General features: G+C 41.4%; 1 protein-coding gene across 3 annotated transcripts in view; it reads right to left on the reverse strand.

Moving 5' to 3' along the window:
- Positions 1-2466: 2466 nt before the first annotated feature.
- Positions 2467-12403, reverse strand: part of LOC106597326 (protein piccolo) — a 65796-nt gene continuing 55859 nt past the window's right edge. For all 3 annotated transcript variants that reach the window (XM_082977788.1, XM_082977787.1, XM_045722240.2), the window contains 5 exons: positions 11486-11624; positions 11326-11387; positions 9314-9448; positions 8956-9101; positions 2467-6374 (listed from right to left, as the gene is read on the reverse strand). In XM_082977788.1, coding sequence (XP_082833914.1) covers positions 6231-6374; positions 8956-9101; positions 9314-9448; positions 11326-11387; positions 11486-11624 — 626 coding nt within the window. In that variant the 3' untranslated portion in view covers positions 2467-6230. The remainder of the gene's footprint in view (positions 6375-8955; positions 9102-9313; positions 9449-11325; positions 11388-11485; positions 11625-12403) is intronic.

Here is a 12403-nt window from a genome sequence, read left to right on the forward strand (position 1 = left end):
TATTTTTTTGAGCAGTGTGTATATATAGATATATATATATATATATATATATATATATATATATATATATATATATATTATTTTTTTATTATCCCAGCCCCCGTCCCCGCAGGAGGCCTTTTGCCTTTCGGTAGGCCGTCATTGTAAATAAGAATTTGATCTTAACTGACTTGCCTAGTTAAATAAAGGTTAAATAAAAAGGCTCACCTCACACCCATATAGACTCAACTCACACCCATTTGAAACATTAAAAAAATCCCAAAATAAATGTACAAACAGGGTATAAATAAACATCTCAATAACTAGAAATAAATAAAGAGGAGGGTCTAAGCTTCTATCGAAACTTGTGTTTCAACTCTAAACAATGAGTGCAGGAGGAGAGGTAGTTACAATGGAGGTATCACTGATCAGCTGTTTAGAGCAAATCCCCCCCTATGTCCCCTATGCTCATTGTGCATGACTCAACACATATTAAAAAGTACAATATGCAATATGTATTGGTGTTCAATTGTTCAACATAAATGGAAGGTTCCCGGGCCCATAAGTAGTTTGGTCGTGACCAGGGTAGACCTGTAGTGCCATCTTGTGGTACTTCATGACCATGCCTCCCTTCACTACCACATATTAGGTCAATTAGACTCACATGCAGACACCCAGCGTAACTTTTCCTATGACTATTCTAAACAATATAGTCATATATAGTTTTAATGTGAGGTTTTCTATGAAGTCATTGGGCGTGTTCCTTTGCCCAGGCGTTGCTGACGCCTGCCAGATCTTAAAACGCTTGAATAGGTATTTTACGTATCAGCTAACCACATCATATGTTATAACAATCTGGTGCCCGACAGCACAGTCGATTACGTGGCACACAACCATTGGTTGATGCAAAGTCTGAGCATGGGAAACCGACCATTGTTTAATTTGAGTAGGCTATTGACAAGGAAAATGATTGATCTTGAGGACTTACCAAACAGAGAGGAGGGTTGCTTGTGAAAGCCTTGACAGTCCTTGGTCCAACTCAAGTGAGCAACTTCTGAATGTGCATTTAGAGTTGGTTGGAGTGAAAAGCCATAGTTTCTGCAACTGAGAATTGAATACTTTCTTGGGGATATTCTCATTAGGGAAAAAGATGGTCCTCTCTTTGACTCCTCCGTCCTCTCTCCTCCATGACCCGGGAAACCGATGAGTGGTCGAGGGAGTGTCAATTATTCTTTTTTTTTTGTATTTTATTAGGATCCCCATTAGCTGTTGCAAAAGCAATAACTACTCTTCCAGGGGTCCCCACAAAACATGAAACATGGCATAATACAGAGCATTAATAGACAAGAACAGCTCAAGGACAGAACTATATACATTTCAATTAGTTAGTAGGCGAACGGAGGAGTGTCCTCGCCTCCTCGAAAGCCTCGTCTCGCAGAGGAAGCACAAGAGTATCCTACCTGAGTACATTGCGGAAGAGTTTTGAGATCCACCACACCCCCCTTTGAAACAGCTGTTGTTTACTCAGAAGAGAAAAGCTTGCACATATTAAAAAACGATATGCTACTTATCCTTTTATCTATGACATGTCTAGTACAACTAGCTAAATCCCTTTTTACTACTACTATACACATTTCATTTGGGATTCCACCCCTGTCCATGTCATGTGCATGATGGCACACTAGTGAAGGAAGTGAGGAGAGTACAGAGGACGGAGGAGTTGAGAAAATGAATTGGGAGAATCTCATTTGCATACTCCTCGTGTTCTCTTCTTGCCTGATAGGACATCCAACTAGTTCAAATTGCTGCCATACAAATTAACAGACAACATATTTCTGGAAAAAAATGAATACTAAACATTTTGAAATACAAAAGAATCAATGCAATTGTGTTGTTTGCATCACTTATTGCCCAATGTTACATATACGGAACAAACTTTTAAGTGACTATACTACACCAAGAATAAATATTTTTCCTAGAAATGTATTGAATTTCAGAAACTCACCTTTTTGACAATTTACAACACAATTCGGAGAAACATAATTCACTTTTTTACCATTGTTGAAGTCCACCATTTTCAGCGCCAATCTCTGAACGTGTAAGTGTCAAGTGTATAATAGGATCTCTTCTTGACGATCGTGGCTTCCTTTTATGTACTGATCGGGTTCAGACACTTTACCAGGTGTTTAAAGACACTGTTACATATATGTAACATTGGGCTTTAAAGGGTTAACAAGGTGATCAACTTTCCCATATTAATTTTCAGTACTTCAGTATTCGTTGCTTGTATGATAATCAGCAGGACAACAAGACGAGTATAAGAGGAATATACTTTTTGGATTTGACAGAACAATAATGATTAAATAAACTGAGATGGCTGTATAATATGCTACACACTTTAGATGATATTATGTTGGAATGCCTTGGTAGATGTATGCATAGCTATCATCACATATCACATACAAAAACATTGTCAGGAAATCAATATACAAAGAAACACCCACCTTGTTTTATTTGTACAGATATTTAATATTTAGACTTGGGGCAACAGCCGTTGTTTTTACAGCACAATTTGCATAATTTATCAATACCTCCTGTGTACAATCACAAAACCATGACATTAGATTTTTCTGTTTACATAGAAGTGGAAAACCAGACGGATTTTACAAGCATAATCTTTGTACAGTCAGCATACATCTTTAAATAATCTGAGAATTATTCTTCAGAATTTCGTTCCCCTCGTAACGTTTGATCTCTCTGTCTATCTTTCTTTTTAAATAGAATTTCTGGACACAAAAATAGTATGAACGAACCACCAACTAAACATGCAACATCCATTGTTGTGAGCACATTTAAATTCTCCTGCAACTACTTGAGTTGATAAGATAAGGTTTGTCTGTGTTTGTATACTCTGGTAAAACTCTGTTGTGTCCGGTGTAAGGACAAGGTTTATAAGGTCTTTACTCCAAATATCTCCTGTAGGTATTCTGCCATGTCAAGAGAGTAACATACTGCTTGTGTTTTCATCCCGTGATCATATGCGTTAATGTCAGATATCAAGGAAATATTTCGGTTTCCTCTTGTAGAAAAAAAATATATGTATTTACAAGGTAGGAAACAAAGAGATGGCATTTCCGGTGTGTGTGTGTGTGTGTGTGTGTGTGTGTGTGTGTGTGTGTGTGTATATCTTAGCTAGACCACACACATAGGAAAGGGAGGTCACTTTCAGGAGGACTTGGCCATGCATGGTGTGGTATGGAGAAACTACTCACCCACGCTTGTATCAAAAAGGATCCATCTCAGGTGGGTAACCATTTTAGATAGAACATCAAGTCATTACATTGTTCAACTTTTTTTGGTCATTTTTCAAATTACATATATACTGGAAAAATACAACTATTTAAAAGTGGGGGTGCGTAAAAACTCAGTGAAAAGCTGGAATCTGGTGGGAATGTGTCTCTGGTGTTAAGAAAGTGTATCCTTAGATTCTAGTCTATGTGTAGCTCAGTTGGTAGAGCATGGTGTTTGCAACGCCAGGGTTGTGGGTTCGATTCCCACGGGGGGCCAGCACAGGAAAAAAAAAAAAAAACGTAAGAAATGTATGCATTCACTACTGTAAGTCGCTCTGGATAAGAGCGTCTGCTAAATGACTAAAATGTAAATGTAAATGAGTCACTACTGTGTGTGTGTGTGTGTGTGTGTGTGTGTGTGAGAGAGAGTCTGCTGGGACATTGGGCTGAAGACTGAGATTCTGGGTTGAAATACAAGCACTGGATAATTTTGCTGAAAACAAAATACCTTTCCAATTAGCTATGTACTGTACATCTAACATGTGATGATGTAAAAAACATATGAAAACAACAGCTTATGTGCAATAAATAAAGTTGCATTTAACAGTATGAGAAAGCATACTTATACAAATCAAATCTTAAAAGTTATATGTTCTTATTCATTCCCAAACTTGAAAGCAGTAAAAAAAAATATACATGTGAACAATACACAAACAGAATAACCCATTGTCCCTTAAAATGCATTGCTAACTCAGACTGTAGAATCTAGATTGACTCATATAAGTCAGACACAACACGAAGTCTATGTTGCATAGAATCAGCTGGATAAAACCTGTGGTGTTTGGTCAATGTTTGGCAAAGATCAAAGGTCAAAAGGTCACTATCAAACCAACCAGCCCTCACACACCTTGACCCTAGGCAGGACATCACTCTGAGTGTGTCCTTTCAACTGAAAGCCATGTTACACACCTTCAAACCTCACAGGTCCATAGCTTAGAGATGCACACCAGCCCATAGCAAAATAATGTGTCACCAGGACTATGAAAAAAATACCAAAATGTAATCATTGTAGCATTTCTTAATCAAAGCAACTTTGATTGAACTCACCTACAAACAATAGACCCAGCTACCAACCTCTCCCCATAGACAAACAGAGAACCCCAATAGGATAGTTTGTACCTAGACATGTGATGGAGATAGACATACCAACAGAAACAGTCCAAAGCATGCCGCATCCACTAACTCCCCCACCCCACCCACCCATCCAATGTATAGATAGACAACTGTTTGGAGGGGACCCTGATATATGAACCATGGGACACACTTTACTATACTATATGGTCAACTATATTATATTACTATAATATATGACTATATAATTTATTTAATATATTCATTTGATATACTTATATATATATATATATTATATTTCTCTACGAGTGGGGACATACTGTATATTCATCTATACATTCCATAACTTGACAAAGTGCTAAGTAAAACATGACAGTGTGCATGTGAAGAGATATTTCAAATGTGTGAATGTAAGGAGAAGTCAGAACTACGCTAGTCTTATGCATAGCAGTTCACTGTGTATCTTACTATGAGAAAAAACAGGCTTGAATCACAGCTAAAACCTGTGCCCAATATTTCACATTCCAAAAATAATACATTAAGCCACAATCATCCACAACGGATTGTCTGTGATAAGAATATATCTATTTATCTCTCACAACGACAGTGTACTCAACTATATACAAAGTCAACCTCATAGGCAACAATGCAACTTTTCACTGTCACGTTCATTAGGTCACCCAACCTTAACATTTTGCAACTGAAAACTAAAATGAGCATTTCTTCCTGGACAACAGCAGGTAGTCCCCTCCTTGTTTCAGTCTGTTTTCTTCCATTTGGTGCCTAATAAACATGACCCTGTGCACAAGACTACCCAGTCTGTTTAAACCACACCAATTATACTTAGAACAATGTTTATATAATATATCTGATATATCAGCATCTAAATTTACATCTAGAGAAAGAAGAGAAAGGGAAATATTGTTGTCCCAAAATGTAAAAACATGCTTGTCAAGGGCCAGATGAGGGAGTCATTTCAAATGGACAATTAGAATTAAAGTGAGAGTATGTCACAAAATATACTGTGCGTCCCTGGATTCAAAATTCTTCATTCATCATTCAGTACTTAAACAATTGAGGAGAATAATCAATAAAACTCTAATAATCATAATTATAATACAAAAATAAGAGGTGCAATCTCCATAGAATAAATCTTCAACATTTAATTCCCAAAATGCTTCATAAATGAATTAAATTCTTCTAACAATATAGAATGCCATGAGGGGAATCCACAGGTAGTTATAATTTCATTCATAAATAAAAACATCTTCAGTCAAATAAAGCAATGAGAGAATTTAAACGTGTCCATCCCCTGTATTTATGTGTCAGTCTCTTACGATCATCTTTCTTTGTGGTGTGTTTGAATGTGTTTGTGACTGTGTGTGTGAGCGTGTATGTAATACCTGGTTGATTCTGTTCTTGCTTTGTTGCCTCAATGTCCTCCTCCCTCCCCTGGCTACACTACTTCCTGTAAACACAAGGTAATTTCCTGTAAACACATACCTACTTCCACCCCACGACCCTTATCGCCAAATGCATGTCAAACAAAGGTTCTCTCCCCAATCCCCAGTCACAGCTCAAGCAATTCAAACTCTGACCCCTGACCCTTGACACCAAAACTCAAGATCCACAGGATACGTAAGAGATGTCTAACTCCCGCACTCTAACGGTCCTCGCCCCCACCCCAGTGGTGGACCTGTGAGTATGTCCAGTACGTCCATAAATAGTGGATCAGTGATGGAGACAGTAAACTCGAGCGCCCTAGCCATCCTCGTCTTTCTCTCTGTGAGTTAAGAGCCTATAGAATAGACAAGGTTAATTGTAGGTTCTTTAGGAGTGGATCTGAGCAGAGCTAGCCAGCAGTTTGTGCCAGCTGACCACTCGCTTCCGCACGTCCACCTTATCCAGCCAGATGTAGGCCTCTCCGATCAGGGTCTTCTTAATGAACTTCCCCCCATTGGACACCAGGAAGAGCTGGACAGAGGCGAGAGAAGAGTTAGACAACAGGAAGAACTGGACAGAGGAGAGAGAAGAGTTAGACACCAGGAAGGGCTGGCCAGAGGAGAGAGAAGAGTTAGATACCAGGAAGAGCTGGACAGAGGAGAGAGAAGAGTTAGACACCAGGAAGAGCTGGACGGGAGAGAGAAGAGTTAGACACCAGGAAGGGCTGGCCAGAGGAGAGAGAAGAGTTAGACACCAGGAAGAGCGGCGGGTGCCCGGAGGGCGGCCGAGGAGAGAGAAGAGTTAGATACCAGGAAGAGCTGGACAGAGGAGAGAGAAGAGTTAGACACCAGGAAGAGCTGGACAGAGGAGAGAGAAGAGTTAGACACCAGGAAGGGCTGGCCAGAGGAGAGAGAAGAGTTTGACACCAGGAAGAGCTGGAGAGAGGAGAGAGAAGAGTTAGACACCAGGAAGAGCTGGACAGAAAAGAGTTAGACACCAGGAAGAGCAGGAGAGAGGAGAGAGAAGAGTTAGACACCAGGAAGAGCTGGACAGAGAAGAGTTAGACACCAGGAAGAGCTGGACAGAAAAGAGTTAGACACCAGGAAGAGCAGGAGAGAGGAGAGAGAAGAGTTAGACACCAGGAAGAGCTGGACAGAGGAGAGAGAAGAGTTAGACACCAGGAAGAGCTGGACAGAGAAGAGTTAGACACCAGGAAGAGCAGGAGAGAGGAGAGAGAAGCGTTAGACACCAGGAAGAGCTGGACAGAGAAGAGTTAGACACCAGGAAGAGCTGGACAGAAAAGAGTTAGACACCAGGAAGAGCTGGACAGAGGAGAGAAGAGTTAGACACCAGGAAGAGCTGGACAGAGGAGAGAGAAGAGTTAGACACCAGGAAGAGCTGGACAGACGAGAGAGAAGAGTTAGACACCAGGAAGAGCTGGACAGAGGAGAGAGAAGAGTTAGACACCAGGAAGAGCTGGACAGAGGAGAGAGAAGAGTTAGACACCAGGAAGAGCTGGACAGAGGAGAGAGAAGAGTTAGACACCAGGAAGAGCTGGACAGAGGAGAGAGAAGAGTTAGACACCAGGAAGAGCTGGACAGAGAAGAGCTGGACAGAGGAGAGAAAAGAGTTAGACACCAGGAAGAGCTAGACAGAGGAGAGAAAAGAGTTAGACACCAGGAAGAGCTGGACAGAGGAGAGAGAAGAGTTAGACACCAGGAAGAGCTGGACAGAAAAGAGTTAGACACCAGGAAGAGCAGGAGAGAGGAGAGAGAAGAGTTAGACACCAGGAAGAGCTGGACAGAGAAGTGTTAGACACCAGGAAGAGCTGGACAGAAAAGAGTTAGACACCAGGAAGAGCAGGAGAGAGGAGAGAGAAGAGTTAGACACCAGGAAGAGCTGGACAGAGGAGAGAGAAGAGTTAGACACCAGGAAGAGCTGGACAGAGGAGAGAGAAGAGTTAGACACCAGGAAGAGCTGGACAGAGAAGAGTTAGACACCAGGAAGAGCAGGAGAGAGGAGAGAGAAGCGTTAGACACCAGGAAGAGCTGGACAGAGGAGAGAGAAGAGTTAGACACCAGGAAGAGCTGGACAGAGAAGAGTTAGACACCAGGAAGAGCTGGACAGAGGAGAGAGAAGAGTTAGACACCAGGAAGAGCTGGACAGAAAAGAGTTAGACACCAAGAAGAGCTGGACAGAGTACCCGGAGCGCCAAGTCTAGGTCCAAGAAGCTTCTAAATAGCTTCTACCCTCAAGCCATAAGACTCCTGAACAGCTAATCAAATGGCTACCCCGACTATTTGCATTGCCCCCCCCCCCCCATACGCTGCTGCTACTCGTTGTTATTATCTATGCATAGTCACTTTAATAACTCTACCTACAGTACTGTAGATGTACAATTTACCTCAATTACCTAGACACCGGTGCCACCACACATTAACTCTGTACCGCTACCCCCTTTATATAGCCTCGCTACTGTTATTTACTGCTGCTCTTTAATTATTTGTTATTCTTATCTCTGACTTTTTAATTTTAGGTATTTTTCTTTGTATTTTCTTAGAACTGCATTGTTGGTTAAGGGCTTGTAAGTAAGCATTTCACTGTAAGGTCTACTAGACCTGTTGTATTCTGCGCATGTGATAAATACAATTTGATTTGATTTGAGAGAGAAGAGTCCTGTTTAGAACAGACATCTAGCAGACACTTTGATCCAGAGTATTCTTGGTAACCAGGACCAAACATTGCGTGTGAGCGAGCTGGCCAGCTACTCGATTTATGTAACTTTCTGTCACAAGAGTTCATATCCAGCGTGACACACAGAGCATGTGATATAGGGGGCAGCAGTACAGCACACATACGAGCATCTTACGTATTATACTTTAAATGTCATATAACAGTATCTAAGACAAGAAAAGAGATGCACGAGGTAAATAGACATTCAGACAGACAGACAGACAGACAGACAGACAGACAGACAGACAGACAGACAGACAGACAGACAGACAGACAGACAGACAGACAGACAGACAGACAGACAGACAGACAGACAGACAGACAGACAGACAGACAGACAGACAGACAGACAGACAGACAGACAGACAGACAGACAGACCTGCAGAGAGTGGCCGGTGGGGTTCATGCAGAATCTGAAGGTCTCGTTGAAGGAGGGCTCGCGGTCGTGACGACATACCCGGGTCTTCTTCTTGATGATCCTCTTCTGGGTCGCAATGTTCACCACATACAGCTTCACATAGAGGTCTGTAGACACACACACTTGCACTCATATAAACACACACTACATTTGTCACAAAAGAGTTATCTTCTATATGTGTGTGTGTGTACCTGAATTCACATGTATCTGTAGCATTTGAGTGTTTGTTTGTGTGCGAGCGAATGTGCATCGACATGAGTGTGTAAACGTGTGTGTGTGTACATGTTTGTGTGTAATGTACATGTGCATATAGCAGTACCTGGCAGGTGGTCTGGAGACTTGAACTTGTAGGTGATGTTTCTGCACTGGAGGATCTCCAACACCAGCTGGTCTCCCTCTGTCTTCAGCTCCTTCCTCAGAGCTATCTTGATCTCTCCCATTACCTGGGTCTTACCTACACACACACACACACACACACACACACACACACACACACACACACACACACACACACACACGTGGAGGTCGGTGCCGTTTTAAGATGAGGGAGGACAACAACAAAAAAATTTACGAGCATGGCCTTATTTCTATTACAGCACATTGGATGACTGTCAGTCATATTCCATTCACCCAATTCAATGTAACAGCAATAGGTTTAGCTACTACATGATACTACAATTTTCCCTGTACCCATCATGAGGTTGCTACAACCTAGTCTGTGAATGCAAGTTTACAATGTAGGTGCACAGGTGGAGGGAAATTTGAGTAATCAAAGTGACAGACATTGACACATTCACTCTTGCCTGCCTCTAGCTGAGCTAGGGTGTAATCATTAGTCCAACAATTGAATATGAGAGTTTTCATTGGACAAATTCAGGTATGTTGATCCCCCGTTTCGTTCCGTTTGCTTCCATTTAAGAAACTTTTTTTTTCAACAGAATCGGCGGAATGAATACACCCGTGATCACATACAAACACAGTTCACTTTGATCCCTTTGATCGTTGTGTAATCCCTTATCACATCTACATGCTCTCCTCCTCTCACCTTTTCCCTTCACTTGTGGATTTCACTGCATTAGCTGCCTGTGACCAGGCAAAACAAACTTTCCAAGCCAAACCTTCATATCATAACTGCTAACTGCTACACACAGCCTACATCGTTGTCACCATATTAACGTCATAGTCAACATAGCCACTAGAACTAATGTGTTAGTAAACCCGCTATAATCATGCAGTGCAGTGTACAGTCAGCAGCAAGCAGTTTAGCAGTTACACCAGCGGGCCCCTGTGGCAATAAATTAATCAAACCAAAAGCTTACCTTGACTTGGAAAAGTTCCAGTGTTGGATAGCCATATCCAGCTAGCTAACATTGCATCCCTCTCTGTTTGAGCCGGTTTGTTTGAGTAGGCTAAACTAGCTAGCTGCATTCGCTAGCTAAGTGAAAGTGAAAAAAATACAACTAAATATATCGCTCTCTCCTTCATTTTTAAAGAAATGAATTTGTTCAAAACTGTTCAACTATTGTCTTCCTCTTTGAGTCAACTACTCACCACATGTTATGCACTGCAGTGCTAGCTAGCTGTAGCTTATGCTTTCAGTACTAGATTCATTATCTGATCCTTTGATTGGGTGGATGACATGTCAGTTCATACTGCAAGAGCTCTGATACGTTGGAGGACGTCCTCTGGAAGTTGTCATAATTACTGTGTAAGTCTATGGAAGGTGCTGAGAACCAATAGCCTCCTAGGTTTTGTATTGAAGTCAATGTACCCAGAAGGGGACGGAAATTAGCTGTGCTCCGGCTACACCATATTGCTATCCTACAGAGTGCTGTTGCGTCTACTGTCGACCTTCATTGCAAAACAGTGTTTTAATAAATGATTTGCTGTCGTGAATATATTTAGTATAGTTTTATCTAAAAGGATAACTTTTTTAATGTTTCACTATTTTAATGAAATTCAATAAAGATGATGGTCCTCCCCTTCCTCCTCTGATCACTAGAGTGTTCCTTCCATGACACGTGTCAGTACTGTATGAAGTATGCTCATAAGGTCAGATGAATGTGACTGGTGCTGTCACTTCTTGATGACTTATGACTTCACACCAATCATAACACTCACACTGGGGTTCAACTAAACCTGCCCTAGAGAGCAGACCAGCTAACCATAGTTATATCTGAGGGAGGTGTTGACACATATTGTACACACTGAAGCTCACAAGGACATACTCACACCTATACACACACATGCATGCACACCATAGAATTACACTTCCACCTCCAGGTGGTATACACACACACACACACACACACACGCACCACTGTGACTTACCCTCAGAGTCCATATTGGACATTGGTGACATCATCACGTCGGTGCCATTTGGAATCTTCCCACTGTCCGGAACAAGATCATATCAAAATACAGAAATATATACACTGAGTGCACAAAACATTAGGATGTAAAATACAGTATATACAATAACCAAACTCACAACCGAGGGACCTGGAAGATGGCACTGTCCACGGCATTAGTCCCACCCTCATCCTCCAATAGGCTGTAAGCACTGCCACTCAGACCGCTGTCCAATGAGGCGGCTGTTACCTGGGCGTCGCCGGACCTGCCGGGCCGTGCTGTATGGAGATTGGACCACACAAGTCATGAAAGAGAGAGGAAGCCCTATATAGGCCTGGTTGAGAATGTACTGCCTTATGTGGGTGCACTATAGCTCTCAATAAAGGCCTGGGTAACTGTCTCCTTTGGTTCCATTTTTTATATAGTATTACACTACCCATGCCTACTGTTACCATATTATATATTATTTAGCACTGAGTGTGATGTATAGCTCTTCCACTTTATGTGACATAACATGGTGTGTGTGTGTGTGTGTGTGTGTGTGTGTGTGTGTGTGTGTGTGTGTGTGTGTGTGTGTGTGTGTGTGTGTGTGTGTGTGTGTGTGTGTGTGTGATCTACAGAATAAGGGAAGCCAACACCTCTCATCCAATACACACCAAATTGAATAGCACCACAATATTATAGAAGACAGACATGAAGCATACATGTATGGGCAGATGTAGTAACATACATACAGAATCATCCCTCACACATAAACAACATTTTCAAACGGCTTCATCATTGGACACACAGAGAGAACACAAGGACATAGACACATAACGATCCAGAGAAACAGTATCAAACATTAAGCAACATAAATATGTTCACAACAGACCAAACAAAAGACCCACAGACCCTATTACACGTTAGTAATCTAAATGTTGGACTACGTGTGTGTCTCTGCTTTGTGGGGCTAACTAATCATCTTACTCTAAAACACATTGACATAAAGTTTCTTATAAGCAATTTTACATTTGTTATGCAATCATCACAATTACATCTTAGTAACTGATCGTAG

Source organism: Salmo salar, chromosome 07 (genome assembly GCF_965601325.2).
Source record: "Salmo salar chromosome 07, fSalSal1, whole genome shotgun sequence".
NCBI lineage: Eukaryota > Metazoa > Chordata > Actinopteri > Salmoniformes > Salmonidae > Salmo > Salmo salar.